Raw genomic sequence first — 20,000 nt, 5'->3', positions numbered from 1 at the left:
ACTTGGTTGAAATTATAAATTGGCCACCGTAACGAGTTCAAAAACTGACGTTTCGAGCGTTAGCCCTTCGTCAGAGCGAAGGGCTAACGCTCGAAAGGTCAGCCTTTTAACTCGTTACAGTGGCCAATTTACAATTTCAACTTAGTTGATATACCAAATTACATGCGTAATTTGGTCTGTTATATAATTTGTGTTGAAGATCTTCACAAGATCTCTTTGTTCTATATATCTCGCGTGGCAGGCACTCCAATTAACTGAGCGCGAGTAATTATTCTTTTTCATCTTGTTACTGAAAGTGCTTTTAAAAACACAAACAGACATGCAGTCATACCGAAATCAGTGTGGTGTTGCGTGTTTGGAGTGCGGTTGAACTGGAAGTCTTTTTTAAGACCAAATTTCCCAAACTAATGACAAAGCACCAAGTAACTGGTGATAATTAATTAAAAAAAGAGCTGAAAGTTTAAGAATTTTTTCGAAAATCGCAATTGGGAGTTTGTGCCGACAATTCCGTTACAATGTAGTTGTATTTGAAAGTTTTTGCAAGTTTAGGTTTTGCACGTTGTTGACTTTGACAAGGTGAAAGCTCTGATTTAGGCAGAGACAATGAAAAAAGTTGAAGGTAGAGAAAAATAGTAATTACAAACTACTGGGCTTGTTGATTTCCTTTTGGGCTGCTGTTATCCTTGATAATGAGGGGGGAATTGGATGACTCGATTAAAAGTTTTCTCTCGTAATATGACTTGCTTGTAAGTTGGCGTGTTTCAGCTTTTTATAGATTTTGCGAATCATCTTTGATAAGAAAACATATGCACGATAATCCTTTGTGGAAAAGAAGCTTCGCAAAATTAAAAACATTAAACACCTCGCAAAATATACTGCCAACAGTGCAATAAGTTGAGTGCGTATTGACTCAACAAGTGACAGAAGTCATTGAAAGTGTTACGTTTCCTTTTCGGCTGTTCTGCTGCTCATTGCGGCAGAAAACTGTCCAAGTCAGTGTCCGGCAAAAATTTTCACCATCACGAATTCTACGAATTTGTTCTGCTCAACACACACAAAAACCGCTAACCCACAGAAGAATTGAACTCCCCCTCGGAATTTTTCTTATTGTGCGCATGCGGAAGATGAGTGCTGTTTCTATCCTCTTTTCCCTTTGATCTAAGAAATGCTCTCTAGGATGCGCAGAGATTTTGTTAGGTATATGATATTCATTTTTCTGTGAGTTTCACTTTCCTTCCCGCTGGTAGGAGAAAATCTGAAATATTGATAGATAGACTAATATCATTTATAAAGAGTGAAAATAGATGAAAACATGCCTAAACTTGGGTGGTGCGTGAATCTCACTCAGCGTAGAAATGTACTCTGTTTTAGGCCGAGCATTACTGCAATACTCCTAAAAACAAAGAGGAATTGAGTTAATCATGATTGAAACTGATTCAGTAAAACAATTCGGTAACTCCAATTGCATCAAGTTTTTTACACAAGCAAGATACACACCTGAGCATAGCCGATGAAAAATAGTTGATCATTAGTGTAGTGTAGGCTTGGAAGTGCATATTTCTCTTCACCCCTATGCTTTATCAGCCAGTTGTGGTATGCCTGAAACAATCAGAATATTTTATTTTAGAGATCATTCCATGGTTTAAATATCGAGAATCAATCTACTTAAGGTGTTCCTCAACCAGGGATTACTTGGTAAGAAAGTTGTAAATTTATTCAGATTATTATTAAGTCATTTTCACTAGTAGTACTATCTTACGAATGATCGTAGGGGACGACAGATGTAGATGAAAGGGAACAGAGACGGAAATAGGAAAACACTGTAGCTCTATGCTCAGCAGCCGCGAACCGATCTGATATGCATGAAACGAGTTTTGAAATCGAAAAATTTTCCGAGTTTGTGCAAGTGGAGCGAAGTTAGTGATTTTATGGTATTCTCTCGTTCAGATATTTCGTCATTTACAAAACCAAAAAAATGTTTGGAAACGTTAAACGTTTCTGAAAGTACACGTGATACTCTCAAGAAGTTCAAAGAATTTCCAATTGCTAGGCATTTATCAGTTCATTTAAGCTCCTACCCGGCCACATGGATGAAAACGCTCTTCGCAACATAGAATTAGCGGGAAAGATTCTCGAAAGATTTCGTTCATTTTTCGCTCTGATTTAAAGGTCACATCAAGTCGTTTTTGTTCACGAAATGTCCTTGCGCAGAACAGGTAGACCGAGAAAGTAAGATTTTCAAAGTCGCAGATAGTTGTTATTGTGAAGTTCAGAAAATGGTGATCACAAACAGTTTACAGGGGCGTAAGAAGTCATTTTTGGCTTCCAAGCCTGTTCCATGCCTCGTAAGTATAGTGCAGCCGATTTAAATCTGTCTGATGAGTGCGTAAGCACGAAACTCCCAGTAACAGAAACCAGGTGTCGTCTTGTTTGATCGCTACCTACTGTATTAAGTTCTGCACATGTGTATTGAGCACTACTCAACGGTATCGGCTACTCTCTCACATGTATATATATATTTCAAGAAGAAATAGATATTCTGAGAAAAGTTTGTAAGCCCGGGCTTACTGGGTTAAAGGGAGCTACGCGCCTGGTTTAAGATTAAGAAGCAAAACTGTTATTTTCTGTGAAGCACAACAGTACTCCATGAATAATTTTAGTGTTCATGGATAGTATTTTAGTGTTCCTGGTAGTAAAACGATTTTGGCAGAGCAGTGTTCCTCAGTTCATTCCATTGTGCAGTCAAATAGTTCATTAATGGTCTTAATGCCGCAACAGCTCTCGTAAGAAATGGTTGCACTCACAAAATATGAAAGTTTAGTGCCACCATTGTCCGCAATGTTCTCTCCAAGTGTCACCTTCCCACTGATCTGGCGCAGAAATCGAAAAAATAAAAGTTAAGTTTCGATAGGTTAAACCATTTTTTCACCTCCAAAAGGAACGTGATGGCTCTCCTTACCGGATATTTCCCTTGAACCTTAAATTTCGAGTACTGCTCTTCGATGCATTGAGATCTCTTGTTAAATTCAATGAGCGATTGCTTGCTCCACCATTCCTTAACGATATCTCCATTTTTATCAAATTTTCGACCTGTTGGTGCAATGAATATTCTTAACAACAACACACTCATATTGAATTTATACGTCTATCTCACACTGAGTATGAAAATTTTGGGACCAGTGTTGTTATCAAAGGAGCGAAGGACAAGTTTCAGCCATAACTGTAAAAACTATGAAGAATTTTTCGAGCTGCAAGAATTGATAGTTAAGGTACTTCCCCATCACAAAATTTAGAGAGAAAGACGGACAGACCAACTAAGTGATGGAAAAATAGCCAGACAGATAGGTTGGTAAGTAGGTGAGTAGGTGGACAGCTAAATGAAAAGAAATGCATTTATAACATACATATCGATGACATATCAGAACTTCTCCTGTTTCGAAAGAGGAAATCTTCACCGCACCCAGAGATCGTACCATTTTTATCTTCACACATGAAATAATAATGTGCCAAGGTAACCGACTTTACCAAAATAGCGGTTTTACTTTTCACGATTGATTTCTCTTTCTTATTACTCCTACATTACTTACTACATCATTTGCTACTCTTTTCATTACTAAGGTTGATTTCAACTTTGAGTTTAGAGGGAAAACCTTTTCGTGATGAAATTTTGTTTCATTCTTACGTCGCAAGTTGAAGTACTTTGTCTACAAGTTTTGAGGCGGTATGCAGGTGATTTCTGCATTTGGTACTCTTAGAATGAGTTTCTAACTTTTCTTAGACTTTAATGAGTAAGAATAGAACATAACGTATCCATCTGAGTTGATAATATCTCTCACTCGCTCTCTTTGCCCTCTCCCAGTTAGCTCAGTCGGTTAGAACGCCAGACTGTTGTGCGGGAGGTGGAGGGTTCGAGCCCTGGCTGGAACAACACTCAAAGGTCTTAAAATAACTCAGGAGAATGTGCTACCTTTGTATAATATCAAGAAATGAATAAACATTCTAGTCTTCTCGGATAAGGACGAATAGACCGTAGGTCCCGTCTCCTGCGTCTATTAATTGGTTAATTTGGTTAGGCAGGGGACGTTAAAGAACCCACTCACGAGATTACTGTGACGCGGTCTGGCCTGGTTACTGGGAATTGGGGGAGACGGGCATCATCATAAGTTTCCTTCTATTGATTGTAAACTGCTGATACAGTCCGGCAAAAGTCCCCCGAAAAGTGTTATGATGTGCATTCGATCATATCCATATGTTAATTTGCGCAGTAGAAATAATAATTATTATTATTATAATCATGAGAGATTTTATCAACGCTTAAAGCGGATAAAAATCGAATCCACGCTCGGCCACGTAATATCCCTTGATTAACCTAATACATAAAAATAGAGGACAGATAAGCTTTTGTCGCGTAGTGTACGATGAAAGAAATGTTTCATTGATTTGCCTTAGCTGTTGGGCAGATACCCATCGGGATCTAAGACTGTACTTGATGATGTTCGTCTTTCGCTTGTATTTGGAACGCTTTAGCGATAGATGAACACTCATCATGTTAGCCTTCTAGAGTACCTCTGTATCAGGCAACGCGTCCCACCCTTTGATGGGTAGTGGACTTTAGAGGCACCTCAAATGGTACAAGTTCAGCTGCCAGGTGTGTCGGCTGCAAATCATCAATGTTTCACAGGCATAGAGCAGAGAAGATGAGACGACTACACGATGCACTTTACGCTTGTTCTGCGGGCCGATTCCTCTTCTCTCTCAGACCTAGTCTCAGAGTTTTTCGTGGGCTGAACTGTCCCTAGCTACCCTGTGGGAGACTTCTTTTTTGATGGAGAGTGACAGTGTGTTTCCAAGGTAGACTAGTTTGTCCACTGTGATGACCCTTGACTGTGATGGCTGGCTCTGAGTAGGGAGGAGCATGAACTTACTGGCTAATCACCTCGGTCTTCTTTGAACAGGTCTGTGCCTTTCCGCTTCTCAGACTGTGTGCTAACATTTAATGAACAGCCGTCATCAAGGAGTAAGTCAACGAGCTGTGTCTTCCTGGACTTTGGCTTTGGTCCTTGGAGTGCAGCAGAAATCATTCCCGCAGAACTGCATTCCTTCCTGAACCCAGACTGACTCTCCTGTAACAGGTCTTGCTTGTGAAATCACCTATCTGTCCGTTTAACCAAATACCGGTCGGTGATTTAATCTGCACAGTCCACCCGCGAATCTAGGCTTTATACAACAGGTACACAAACTCTGAGGGGATCACACTTTGTTAGCTCTCTACCCATTCGCCTGTTCGGCATGAGTGGCTCTACCAAGGGTTCAAGACTCTAACCAACATATCTCTGGGGGACACTGAGACACACAAACCATCCCATTGCGATAAGGTGGTGACCCTTATAAGACATTACCCAAACTTCCGATCTCCAAGATTTCATTAAAATATTCTACTTATAAATTTTCTAGACTGTTGTAGAGTATCATAATGCCCCAGTAAGTAAAAAGGGTGATATCTTCGAGGCCTCGACCTCGAGCAAAGCTATCGAGTGCTAACCTCCCACCCAGTAAAAACCGGAAAAGATAAGTCGGCTATCCACGATGTACTCTCTTCTCGCGGTCGTTCAATCACCTTTGTCATCGCTGAGTGAAATTTGCAGAGTGTAGGATAACTAAACGCTAAGTAGAAACCAACAGTTGTTATCAAAATCAGAGTTGACGCATTACAATCCTGTGTGATACTTTATTGACAGTTTTAGATGATAAAGATGACACTAATGAAGATGGTTATGATCATTGTAATGATGATCAAGACAAAAGTGGCAAATAGAGTAGAGATTTTAAATTCTACTTTCAGTAATGTTTGGTCTTACAAATATGTCTGACGGATAGGTTGACGAATAGATAGTTTTAAATTTGGAAGGAAACTTGTGCCAATTTGGCAAGAGTTTCTGCGGACTTCCTGAAAAATTCCTGGACGTTAAAGAATGAAATAGTGATATCAGAAATATGTGGCAAATCATGAAAAGGGACCACAATATTTCGAATATTTTTCTGTCATTCTAGTGTTTGCTAAACCATATTCCACTCTCGTGACTGCAGATCTCTCGAAATGTAACTGACAACATAAACTTGTGGAATGCAAATTAATCTCAAAGAGAGTTCCCCTTTCTCCATTTTCAGAAGGAATCCATTTTTGTAAGTAATCAGAATGTATTTGAGATGACGAAAATGCAGATTCGTGGCAGAGAAAGAATAATTCTAAGCGGAATACGTGTAAAGACATGCGCAAGCCTCCGAACAATTTTTTCTTATGTTGAGAAGGAAAGACAAGAGTGCTTTTTGTTTTTGTTTGTTTGTTTTTTTTTTTGCATACAATAGTCCAAATCTTCATACTGTAATATCAGTAAAAATGAACGCTAGTGGTGAAGTAGATGTACCAATGTCAGTGTTGGTACAATTGATACTGCAATTGCTGCTACTGTTGCACCTGCCTCTTAAATTAAAGTTTGAGGTTAATGACAACTTTTAGCTGAAATTACCAATATTTTTACTTACCAGTGTTATCAAATCCATGGGTGAGCTCATGTCCTATGATTGATCCTAAAGCACCATAACTTAAAGACCTGGAGATTGAAGTAAAAAATCGATTTAAAACTCGAAAACCATCAACGCACTAGTGTTATGTCAACAGCAGTCTAAATTTGATGCCAAACTGCGAACTCTGCCCTAAAATATTAGTTCACATAGACTGACCTTAAAGCAGACTCAAAAGTTAGAGACAAACGTAAGAGTTCTAAATCGAAGCGTAATTTCTCACAGATTAATGTTCTCTTCTGTGGCTTACTTGAGGCGTAAACTGACTAGATGCATGAACTGCAATAGCTATTCATTTCATTTTTTGTCGAAAAGAGCTTGGTGAATTTTACGAGGTATCTTCACAGATGCAGCTCTAGTTTGTTCTGATAGTGCTTGTCTGTTAGGAATATGAAAAGATTGTGGTTTAAATTCGGCTATTGTCGAAGCGAGATAGGACTTTGCTTTAAAACGATTTTCTTGAAAGGACGATAAACGAAGATCAGGGAGAAGGTGAGCAAATGAAACGTTGTTAAAAACTCATTCTTCAGATGTTTCATAGAACAAAACTTGTCCGTATGTGGGTGGATACGATTTAATGTAGACATTAATAACATATTCAAGTGAAACTCAGCTGATCGAAGGCAAGTTCCTATAAAAATGATTTTTTCCTCTTATGAAAAGTTGAACTCAACCTTAGCAATGTTCACAATTCAAGACGAAACCTACGTGGTAAATAAAACCAGCCTGTTAATAAACCTGGTTACAGAATGACTTGATTATCCTCATATGTGAAGATACAGTACGTCTTCTCTTTATTGATACAGTGTAGTTCGTTGACTGTGTGCGCTGATATACTGACGCAAAATGAAGGGATGAGATATGGAAAGAGCAGTGCGACATCCAGGTATAATCGAAGCCTGAAAACGTTTTGCACTAATCAGGTCAAGGTTGTTAGGGACTTTAAAATGACGGTGTTTGTACGCCTTTCCTACAGCAAAGTGATTTGCTGCTAAGGCCCTCTGAGGCTATAGCTTTTTCAATTGCGAAGAGAAATGAATTTAAGATGTCACTGATACTATTGTTAATACATTTGAGAGTCCTCCAACTTACCTAGGAATTTTAGAAGAGTAGAAGAAAGGAGACTGAAGTATACCGGCTGGAATAACTACAGATATACAATGATTAAACAAAAGCGAAAAATGTCTAATAACAATAAAAGTTGTCCATGACAGTGACTGTAATATGCATGCGACGTGGAGTTGATAATACATTTAATTATTGACTATGAACAACCACCTTTAGGTCAGTATGGTTTGAACGCAACAGCAAGAGTCGAACATAACAAATAAATTTAGCCGAGTCTGAAAGCAGAGCCCCTAAATGTTTCTTTCTTTGCATGTTCCGTAGATGAAGCTGAACCATGTTTAGAATGGCCCACACTTAGATGGGTTACACAGCCGCGTGCCCAGTTACTGAGGTTGGCCGATTTGGACAGGACAGATCTTTGGATGGGCAATCGTAGGAAAACAGTTCCTTTCATGATTATTCTTACCTTGACAATCACACCATACGATCGATTGTCGCCTATGGTTTCAAACCATTCATAATATTTACTACTCATTGTAATGAGATAAAAGAATTTTTTTACTCTAGTCCTCTCATCCTTGAATGTACGTCAGGTACATTTACTTAATACCCTAGCATTCTAATCATATGACTCCCTCCTTGTTGTCCTTTTGTATCATCTGCAGCTGACTCATCAGGAACCCTTATTAATCATAAACATGGGCTATGATCACTCCTGAGCTTCTGTTTTCCTTGTGATCAGCAGAGTTACGTATTTGTAACGACCATGGCTCACATACAACTTTAACCGGCAAACATGGGCTAGAGTAAATTCTCCTGTTTTGAATGATCCACAGTTTAAAACTTTTTTTATAATATTGAGGCCAGATCCTGGCTTACATACCAAAGAACTTTCCAGATTCAGCTCTTATACCCCTTAGTTAAAAGTTAGAGGTTTCCTTACCTATCTCATTTTCATAAAACTGATACATGGCATTTATTGTCTGTGGAAACATTGGCCACCTGAAAAGATAAAAGCAAAATTGTTGCTCTGCGTAAGATACTCCCCCTCCCCTTTATAACGCACCCACAGATTGATCAATTTAGCAAGGTTCTTTGCGTTTGTTTCTATGATATTGACCCCTCTTGCTGGCTTGATACAACTTTATCTGTATATATTTTCCGAGAGGAAAATCAAATTAAAGGTGAAACTGGTGAAATGGGCTAAATACAGAAAACAGTCCGATTGGTAGAACATGGTCTATCTAGAGAAAGTGGTGCAACTGGCACAAGTGGTCTAACTAGATAATTTGTGCAAACGGCCGGTAGAAATAGTGTAACTAGAGAAGACAGTACAAATGCTTACAAAGGTCTGATCGGTTACAATGATCTTATCACATACTACTCACCGCCTCGAGTGGTCTAACTACATAACAGAGGCAATCCCCTTAAAATAGTCTAATTGGATAAAATGGTCCAACTTAATAATAATAATAATAATAATATTCATTGATTCTATTGCGCCTTTACTATGCAATATTCAAAAGCACATCACACTAATATATAACTTAATAACTATACTTATACCTCTATTATAAATCTTACAACTCTTTCAATAAAGCTTACAAACTATTTACATTTAAAAATCTAGCAGAGAATAATAACAACTGTAGAGGAACTTCTAAAATACTGATGGATAAAAGAAAATTGCTAAGATAAGTGAGATGATTCCTTTTATAAAAATGTTTTAATCATAGTTTTAAAAGATTCTAAGTTTCTTGCTTCCCGTACAGACCTAGGTAACTTGTTCCATAAAAGGGAAGCACCTATCTGAAGTGCTCTGTCACCCATTGCTTTCTTTGTTTTCGCAATTGCTCTTTCAAGCAAGGGGCCATTGTCATTACGTCTTAAGCTATAGCACGAAGGCTGTTGAATGCTAATTAGGTCTGAAAGGTACTTAGGCGCAAGACAGTGCAAAATTTTATAAGTTATTAAAAATATAATGTACTCTGGAACTCACTGGTAACCGATGTAATTCTGCAAGCAGAGCCTGTTATGTGACAGAACGTGGGTGCGCGATAAATAAGTCTTGCACTTGCATTCATAACACGTTGCAGATTCCTAGTTTGATGCTTGGGATTCCATATAAAAGGCTATTAAAATAGTCCAGTCTACTACTACTACTACTACTACTTGCCTCCTCAGAACAACTGTAAACTCAGTTTGAGACGAAAGAGGAAATTTCCTCTGGCTAAAACGAAGAGACTCATGAACACATTTATATATAGTAATTGTCGTTAATTTGTGTCCATTTTTCTTATATTTTTCTCATACCTTTATTAGATTTTACTATTGTAACGATTAATCTAATTCAGCTTTTGGCTGTGATTTTAATCAGAATAAACTATCTATCTATCTATCTATCTATACGAAATAGTTTTTTTTTCAGTTGATTCTCCGGAGAGATATTTCCTAATATGACGTATGTTGTACAAGTAATTTAAAGCGCTGCTACGGGTCTTTGTAATATGAGTTCCAATATCTAGATGTGTATCAACTTATTCAAATGGTCCAACTGGTTACAATGGTCTAACTAGATGATAAAATGGTCCAACAACTTAAAATGGTCTAACTATATGAAAAGGTGACACTGTTAAGATTGGTTCAATCAGTAAGAATGGTCTTATAAGAAAAATAGTTCTACTGGTTAAAAAGACCCAAAATGTTTAAATAGTCTAACTAGAAAATAGTTCAATAAGTTAAAATGACTCAAAAGCTTAAAATGGTCCACCTAGCTAAAACGGTCCACCTGATTAAAATTCTCTAAGTAGATAAATTGACAAACCAGTAAAAATGGTCTAACTAGGTAAAATGGTTCAACTTATTATGGTCTAATCCATCAAAATGGAATGGCCTAACTAGATATACTGGTACACTAGTAGAAATGGTCTAATTCTAGAAAATGGCCCAACTGGTTGAAATAAACTAACTGATTAATACAGTCTACCTAATTAAAATGGTGTACCTAGATATCATGGTCCAACTGCTTAGAAAGGTCCAAATAGATAAAATGGTCCAACTGGTTGATATGTGTACTTCGAGCAAACAGGTTGACCTAAAAGAAATGCTCTGTAGAGAATGATCCACCTGGTTAAAATGGTCTGATGAGCTAAATTTTTTTAACAGGTTAAAATTATGTAACCACTTAACGTTGTCCAACTGCCGCGTGCTTCAACGGGATCCAGCCAGGTGACATGATCTCTCTATATTAACCTATCTAGCTTCTTCAAATATTCTAAAAAATGGTGTAGCCGCTTACAATGGTCTAATTAGATAAAAGTGGTTAAAATGAACTACCTAGGTAACATGGCCCAACTCGCTGAAATGGTCAAACAGAACTCTTAAATGTGATGTGTCAACTAATTTTGACGCTGAGTGAGAATAAACTGATCCAGCTGAAATAGATGGTCTAACTAGAGTAAATGGTTCACCTGGTTCACACTGTCCTGCATGTTAAATCGGTTTGATTGGCTAAATGACCCAACCAGGTTATATGGTCCAACTAGTTCAACTGGTACATGTCGTCTAGCTGCATTCGGTCCAGCCGCTTAAAATGGTCCAACTAGATGAAATGGTCTAACCAATTAAAATGGTATAGCCAGGTAAAATCGTCAAACAGCTTTAATGGTCCAGGTGTTAATGCTACTTAACTAAAAAGTGCTTTTCAATGGTCTAATCATTTAAAATGGTGTAACCAGGTCAAATGGTTCAACTTGATAAAATGGTCCAACTGATTAAAATAGTCAAACCGCTCAGAATAATCTGATTGGTGTAAATGTTTTAACTAGAGAGAATGATCCGAATGCTTACAATGGTCCAAGCCTTAACAATGATATAACTACACAAAACGGTCCAGCTATCCCAATGGTCTAACATAGACCAACCCAGATAAATGGTCAGATTAAAATGGCTCAACTGGTTACGATGGTCTAGCTAGATAAAATGGTCCAATGAATTTAAATGGTTTAACTCGATGAAAGGGTCACATTGGTTAAAATGGTCCAGTTGATTGAAATAGTTTAACCAGATAAGATGGTCCAACCGGTAAAAATGACACAATTAGTTTAATCAGTCTAACTAGATAAAATAGTCTTACTAGTAGAAATGGTAGTAAGCTCCCCCTCTTTAAGAGACGTCCCGCTCTAATCTGTTTTTTGTAAATTAGCGCTCCGATTCTGGTAAAACGTCTCTTTTGAGTAGGCACTCTCATTCTCATAAGCACCCCGTATTCCAATGATGGCCAGTGATGGCATTGTTAGAGTACATGTAAATTGAGATCAGCCCCCATTGTTCATCTTCCTCTAACTTTCCACTTAAAGCCTCATTATTAAGACAGTGGTCTACGTCTCAGTCTCCTAACTATTATGGCCACGGGAGTGTACAGTTCCTTAAAAAAAATAATCACGTCTTAAAATTTTGTGTCGATTGCTTAGCAGGTCGTTCTGCCCAGGAAGGATCCACGGACAACAAGTCCGTTTTCCAGTCTTCTTGTTCTTTTCAAACAAACATCAAAGCTTTGCTTCGCACATTCTATTATCTCTCAAAAGAGATATAAGCGCTCTGTCGCTAATAGCTGCTCTGTTTCGAATAAGCGCTCTCCATTGAGGCACGAGAGTGAATAGGCACCATGGGTGCTTAGTCGAATTATTTTGATAACTATAGAAAATGGTCAAACTTGTTAAAATGGCATAATCGCTAAAAACAGGCTAACTAGATAACATGGTCCAACTGCTTAAAGTGATAAAATTGGATAACATGGCCCAACTGGTTAAAATGGTCTAACTGGTTAAGATGGTCCAATTAGTTTAAATGGTCAAACCACTTTTAAACTACCTAACTAAATAGAATGGTCCAAACTCTTAAAACAGTCTTACTTATAAAAATATTGGCAAAACACTTTTTGCATAAAATGGAAGATTGATTGTGTGTTTTATAGACTTTTTTCTTATGTTCAGTGTCGTTAAATATAGGGTCGACGCCCTTTTTGTTAAGTTATTTAATTTTTGTAAATTGTCATATTACTTTCTTGAAGCCTACCTAAAGCCTCCCCTGTAAGTAAACAAATCGACACCCGTGCAGTGCGATTGTCTCGCGTGAGAGACGCTTTCCCCCTTCTTCCCCAACTAAGCAGTAGTAATACGTTCATAATAAATAATCATACTGAGGTCCACCCCACCGACTTTCAAAATACTCAATATGGATGTTCCGTTCCTTTCCGACAGCATCAGAACCTCTGGAGCTCAAAATAAAAATTACGTATGCTGCAGAATATTCTTTATGGAAAGTAATGGATATTAAACTCTTAGAGGCGACGTTCTGTCTTCAAGCAAGGCCTCATGGATGAATCCACGGCCTGGTAAATATTATGTTTAAACTCTGATATGTCTGTAAAGTGTTGCTTCATGGAAGATTTTGGGGAAAATCCTTAATAGGTAAACTGGTCTGAATAAGAAGTGGTCCAAATTGTCGAAACCGTCCAATAGGTTAATATGATGCTACTAAATAAAATAGTCCAATTTCTAAAATATTCAAACGGGTTACAATGGTCCAACCGGTTAAAATTATCCGACCAGTACATATGGTCCAGCTGGTTCAACTGAATGTAATCAATTAGAGATCCAACCGGTTGAAATGGTCCAGCCGTTTAAATGGTCCAACTGGTTAAAATGGTCTAAACTAGATCAAATGGCTCAACTTGCTGTAAATAGTCTATCTTGATAAAAAATGGTCCAACACCTTTAAATGGTGTAACTGACTAAAACGATTGAACTGGTTGATGGGGTAGAATAAGTTGAACGGTTTAACTTGATACAACTGGTCCAGTTAACCGGTCCAACTGGTTATATGGTTCAAATACTTGAAATAATTGGGCCGGTAAGAAAGCTCCAGTTAGAGAAAATGATTCAACCGGTTAAAATGGTCAAACTCAACAAGGGGAAAAATGGTCTTGTCTAACTAAGTAAACTGATCCAATGAGTTTAAAAGGTTTAACTCGATTAAAAAGTCCAACAGATTAAAACTGTCTAACTTGGGAAACTAGTCCAACCGGAAGAAACTTCCAACTAGAGAAAAGTGGTCTAATATAAATGGTTCAAATGGCCTAGTCGGTACAAATTGTTACCCAAAATAATGGCTCTATTGGTGACCCAACTGCTTAAAATGGTCTTACTAGATACAATGATCTAAACCTTAAAAAGGTTGAACTGATATAATAGTCTTACTAGAGAAGATGGTCTAGCAAGAAATAAATTGGTGAGACTAAACTAAATGGTCGAACTGATAGCAGAAAGTCCAGCTTGAGAAAGAGCCCTAAACTGCTAAAAATAATCTAACTTGATAAAGTTGTCCAGCAGGTTACATCAGCCAAACTAATTAGACTTATCCAAACAGCAGGTGTAGTCCAACTGGATCCAACCAATCTAACTAGATAAAATGGGCCAAATCATACAAACGGTCCAAGCATATAAAAGATCCGAGCAATGACAATGGGCTAACAGTCAGAAATGGTCTAAATATAGAAAATAATCCAAATAGCACAAATGATCCAATCGATTAAAGTGATCTTTCTTGGTAAAATGGTCCAATTGAGAAAATGGCCTACGTGATTGAATTTTTCAAACCAGCTTAAATGGTCAACCGGGCATAAATGGTCAACCTGGCATAAATGGTCAACCTGGCATAAATGGTCAACCTGGCATAAATGGTCAACCTGGCATAAATGGTCCATAAGCCTTTTCTAAATCGATGAAAGGGTCCATATACTTAAAACGACCCGACTAGATAAGAGATCCATCAAGTGAAAATGGTTTGACCACATGAAATGGTCCAGCAAGTAACAAATGGTTTTTACTAGAGTAACTGGTCCAGCTGGTGGAAATGGTCTAAGCAGAGAAAGTGGTCCAGCTGCTTGGAACGTAATTCTGCGAATATCGAGAATCGACGAATACTAACGAATCGAATTTCTTTTAGTGAAGTGGTCCAACTGGTTAAAATGATCCTACTGGTTAAAATTGTCTGACGAGATAAATGGTCCAATCAGTGAAAATGGTCCAATCAGCTAAAATGGTCCAACCAGTTAAAATGGCCCGTGTTACTAAATTTTCAAACTGGTTAAAATGGTCAACGTGGTTTAAATGCTCCATAACCTGATCTATAAAGATATTCTATATACAAGGCTAAAAGATTAGGAAAAAACTTATTAAAATCTTTAAACCAAACGTTTTCGGCTGTTTGCTATCATCAGGGTTGAAAATAATGACCGTCTGTACGTACATATATATCTTATGTGATTCCCGATGGGAAAAGTTTGGAGACATAAGAAATAACCTGTTTGTTGAAACTGGGGCGGAATTGTTGGATCATTAGCCCCTCGACGATCCTACGCTTGTGGAATGTTTCTGCTGAGGAGAGAACACGCCAAGTGAAAGAATGTGATGGATTTTCCCGCAAGTGTTTTGCAGGTTCAGAGGTGTGAGTAGGATTTTAATGCTCCGCAATACGTACTGCTAAATTTATCACAGTTTCGCCAATGTAATCAACGCCACAAGAACAATCTGCTTTGTAAACAACTTTGGATCTGTGAGTGTTTTTGTCTTTGTTGTTAAAAAGGCTTTTAATGTGCCTTGTTTGCCACTGGATTACAAAGATGAAATTAAAATTAGTGAACTCGTTGAGTTTTGTAACAAACGTCTTACCGAGTATTTCGTTTTTACCGCAAAAAGGAAGTTTGATAAAGACTTTCTTTCGGTCTTCGAAGAGAAAATTCGGAATGATGTCATCTTGTGATGAGTCGTTTAGAAAGTTGTTGATTGCATGCAAAATAAAACGTTTGGGATAACCTGCATTGATAAAAGATGTTTCAAGAGTTTTTATGTCCTTGTCAAGATCGGTAGAGATGCGTTTGGCTCTATGGAGTGCACCAGTGATGCAATTCCTTTTCCCTTTGGTAGGGACCTCAGATTTCCAATGTGTTGGTAGTTTTGCCGGTTTCTTGACGACGCTGTAATTGAACTTGTTGTTATAACTAAAGGCAGTATCGAGGATGATGGCAAACAGCCGAAAACGTTTGGTTTAAACATTTTAATATTTTTTTCCTAATCTTTTAGCCTTGTATATGGAATATCTTTTATTAAGCGAACATTATGGATATCTGATCTATAAACCTCTTCTAGAGTTTAAAAAAATTGGTTGAAATAGTTCTTGTTACTCTGCGATTTTTATCCATGTTTCAACTGAAAAAATAATCTCGAACTAGGAAAATGGTTCAACCAGTTAAAATGGTCCAATTTGAGAAATTGGCCTGTGTGATTAAAGTTCTCAAACCGGTTAAAATGGCCAACCTAGTTTAATTGGTCTATGATCTGATGTATGAACTTTTTCTTGAGTTTTATAAAAATTGGTCAGTTAAAGCAGTTTTTGTTACTCTGCGATTCTTATCCCTGTTTCAACTATAAAAAATTAAAAATATAATGAGGCTGCAACCTAAGCCATCGTCAGGTAAAAAAAATTGATGCATTTTTTAGATGGTTAAAGTGATTCACCTGACCCACTTCTCTACTGTTTTTTTTTTTTTTTTTTTTTCTCGTTATTTGAAAAAAAAATCGCAAACAGTCTGAGCCAAAGATTTTCATCTTCAACCCCTGGCTCTACTTTTTCTTTATAAAGGACTGAACGTTTTGCTTGCTTAAAAGAAATATACCTGGATTACCATTGATAAACATGATTTGTCTAGCAGTTGACGAAACAGTAATCGAAAGGACACTTCAAGCTGTTGCTGCAAACTTTTAATCATGTGGGAAAGGCAGGAAGGCGTCTTCACAACACCCTTCCCCTTTTCTCCGCAATGGTAGGTATAGAGCAACAACTTAAGGGGAGAGGATCTTACGCTTCCATGTGTATGCACGGACAAAAGAGATCACTGTGCATTACTGGTGCAAAAGCATTTCCGGTTGCGGCGTTATCGTCCACATAAATGACAACTTGGATGAAAGGTAAATAATGTTCTTGTATTACATATTATTTTAGAGAGAAAACCCCCTTTTTATCCATATCTGGGAAAGACACACCCATTTTGTTCCCTCCCAATAATCTGATGGAATCATCGAAAAAATCAATTTTGCCATTAAGTGACAGAAAGTATCATTTACATGTCCTAATAAACGCTGTAGATACAATCAGTGTAATGTAACGTTTCCAAATCCCACTCACCACCCATAAAAAAAGGTGAATTCCTCTATAGAGATTAACCGAACAACTAGAAGGAATTTCAAATTTGGTGACTCAAATGTAAGTAGAACTTACTTCTCTTTGTCTACTGCCTTTCGAAGTTTGGCAAAGAGTCGGTTTCTAACCCATTTATCCACTTCAATGTTATTCTTAAAAAAGGCGTTTGAGTTTATTGAGAGCTGTGGGGGAATGAAACAAACTCTGTGTCAAGCATTGGGAGTATTCACAAGTTAATAGATGATTAATACTCTTTGAAAAATTGTTTTGTGCTTAGTTTTTTTTTTATCAAAATCATTATTCCGTGTTTCTGCTTTAGATGTTCCAAAAGAGGAAACCAAAGGACTAGTCCCAACAAACTACAGTTTACAGTTTTTTTAAATGTTCCTGCAGGGACTTTCCAGGTCCTACCTAGGACTAATTTTAAATGTATTATTTTCAATTTCTCAAAAAAAGATTGACGATTGAACTGTTTTGTGAAGCGATTGAACTAATTTGTGAAGTGCGACAGCTTTTAACATTTTCTTAAATAGTACTCACACTTGAGAAGCGTGATACGAGTTCCTTTGGATTAACCACGTATTTTGCAAAACCAATCTTACTTCCCAAAACATCGGCCTGGCGATAAAAAAAAAGGATAATAAAAATATATATAAAAAAGAAAATAAGCCTTACTTAGTTGCCTACAATCCAAACCTACCAAAGAGTTTTACTAAACTGAAGCCCACAGTTAACATGGAAAGAATAAAGGACAAGGGTTGTTAGGTAGTTATGAAGATGAGGTAACTGGAGCACAAAAATGAATTTAGATATAAAATTGTCGAGACTCAAGGCTTATAGAACGAGAAGGAAACCTGATCATAAAGAGAAAAGAGAATTAGATAGACCAGTGGGGTGGAAGAAGGACGGACGGGAACAACGGAAAAAAGAGGGAAAAGCACTTAGAACAAGCGAGGAACAAGGCGGGATTCTTTGTAACGGAACAATACTTGTGCAAGATGAAAAAGGGCTGTTTAATGAACAAAACCTGAGTTGCAAAATCAAATTTATCAATTTTAAAAACGTCTGTGTGGTAGAAACATCGATGAGATTTGTGAGAGATAGGGTAGTCTCTAATCAATAAGGGAGAACCATCGGCATTGGGAAGCAATATGTCAGAGAGACCAAAGTCAGGGTTTGTAAAGGTTTTAAACAGACTCACTATTAACGTCCCATCCATTCAAATATCTTAGCAGCTTTCCCAACTCATTCATTGGGTCGCCAATCGTTTCCCTGGAATTCCAGTTCTCTATTCTACTGTCAAAACTGCTTCAACAGGTTACACGTTAAAATAGGACCTTACCTTTTCAAAGACATGTCTTGTTGTGTTATCATCAATCCAATCATGTTGTTTCACTCTTTTCTTAAAAGTTTCCTTAATCTCATCGACCATTGAATGGGTCTGAAAATTATAATGAGAAACAAGTGCTTTGGTAAGAAGTGCGCTCGTAACTGTTAATTATGCTTTACATGCAAATGTAGCCGCCATACCCTTTTTTAATATTAAGGAATTAAAAATTAAATTGTTTAAAATACTTTGCACTACCATTTAGAGATCCTCTTTTTACGAATTTACCTGGTGTGGCTTGAAATAGTTTAGCGATGGAAGGGCTTTAAGGGTCATTCATCCCCGTTTGGTTCATGTACGGTGGCAATAAGAGGAGAGCGACCCATTACACATTCTCATCCACATGCCCGTACTTACCTGATTTTTAACACATTTAAGATACTCAATATATTTCATATTTATAATACCAAGTGCCATGCTTTGTACTCCTTCATGATTATACAGAACCTCCTGCCCACTCCTTTTTCATCATTTTCCAAGCTCGACTCTATCTATCATCAATACCTCACTAATAAAACAAACTAACTTATATCTCCACGCTCACAAACTCCCTTTCCCTCTCTTCGGGTCCAGTTCCCCTACTTTGGAATAGCTTTTACCTCCCACTACGAGATTCACTTACTTTTTGACTACAAATATAACCTAGGGGATTTCTGTCTTTCCGAATCCATGCCACATCGCTCGATCGTTAAAATCACACCGAAATAGGTCGCTTTTTAAACCTGGAGAAAATTTCTTGAGAAACTTTGAATCCCAACTTTTTAGATGATGTCAATGCCAAGTTGTTATAGTTCACCATGACCAGGTTGAAAAAATTGAAGATGGAAGATTTGGCCAAGATTGGTTTAGCTGTAAGAAAACAATTTTGAAAATTGTCACTCGGTCCTCCTTTTGCCGAGGTTTTAAGGAGAGGTTTTCGACGTTTAATCTCTACAATGATGAAAAATTTTATCAAGGGACGTACAGGGTGCACCCATATCCTTTGCCTGCTACATTCATGCCTATATGGGATGGACACCGCTGACTATCCTCCATCCCCGTACTAATCACTTATGCTAATTCTTGCTCGGAATAAATTTATGGGTTTTGTTTACTTCGTGAGATAATGTTGATTGATTTATGTCAATTAATTCACTCAGAACGAATTTTAAATTGAAATATGATACCTTGTCATTACTGGTTTCTATTTTTTTCCATAGAAAAACTTAAAGGGAGGGTTGTACCAATACCTTTGCAATTGCAGACTGATCAAAGAAATTCTGTACGTACAGGGAACCGATCGGAACGCCCATGTTGTCGTTGGTGATTCCCGTACATGTGCGCCATCTTGGATCTGTGTCCTTCACTCCAGATATTCGCTCATTAAACTTGGCTCGGGCTTTTCTAAAAGGCTCTGACAGTAAACTTACTTTATCTCGGATCATTTGCCACACCACGTAGTTAGACAGTAACCTGAAAGTAATCACCATTAAAGCACTACGGTTATTGATTCTTACCACAATTAGACGGATTGATCAAGGACTGGGCAGATAAAGAGCTGGATGGACAGACAGACACATGGACTTGGTGTCATGGATGAATGGAGAAAGAGCGGGTCGGAGAGATAGACGGATGAAGATATAAGTTTTAGCCGTATCTTATGAAAGATTTACGTTTGCTGAAAAAACTGTAAAGTCCCGTTGTCGCTCACTCTGAAGATCTG

General features: G+C 37.7%; 1 protein-coding gene across 1 annotated transcript in view; it reads right to left on the bottom strand.

Annotated features, from left to right (window-relative positions):
• LOC111326093 (endothelin-converting enzyme 2) overlaps positions 1–20,000 on the bottom strand; it is a 28,255-nt gene that overhangs the window by 1,493 nt on the left and 6,762 nt on the right. Inside the window, exons 6-16 of the mRNA XM_022930021.2 lie at positions 19,528–19,750; positions 18,254–18,352; positions 17,452–17,529; positions 16,990–17,093; positions 8,594–8,652; positions 7,675–7,729; positions 6,544–6,611; positions 2,960–3,090; positions 2,805–2,870; positions 1,498–1,599; positions 1,317–1,393 (exon numbers count right to left, since the gene is read on the bottom strand). Coding sequence (XP_022785756.2) covers positions 1,317–1,393; positions 1,498–1,599; positions 2,805–2,870; positions 2,960–3,090; positions 6,544–6,611; positions 7,675–7,729; positions 8,594–8,652; positions 16,990–17,093; positions 17,452–17,529; positions 18,254–18,352; positions 19,528–19,750 — 1,062 coding nt within the window. The remainder of the gene's footprint in view (positions 1–1,316; positions 1,394–1,497; positions 1,600–2,804; positions 2,871–2,959; positions 3,091–6,543; positions 6,612–7,674; positions 7,730–8,593; positions 8,653–16,989; positions 17,094–17,451; positions 17,530–18,253; positions 18,353–19,527; positions 19,751–20,000) is intronic.

The sequence above is a fragment of the Stylophora pistillata genome, chromosome 9 (genome assembly GCF_964205215.1).
Source record: "Stylophora pistillata chromosome 9, jaStyPist1.2, whole genome shotgun sequence".
Classification (NCBI taxonomy): Eukaryota; Metazoa; Cnidaria; class Anthozoa; order Scleractinia; family Pocilloporidae; genus Stylophora; species Stylophora pistillata.
This window is presented reverse-complemented; position numbering and strand designations above follow the sequence as displayed.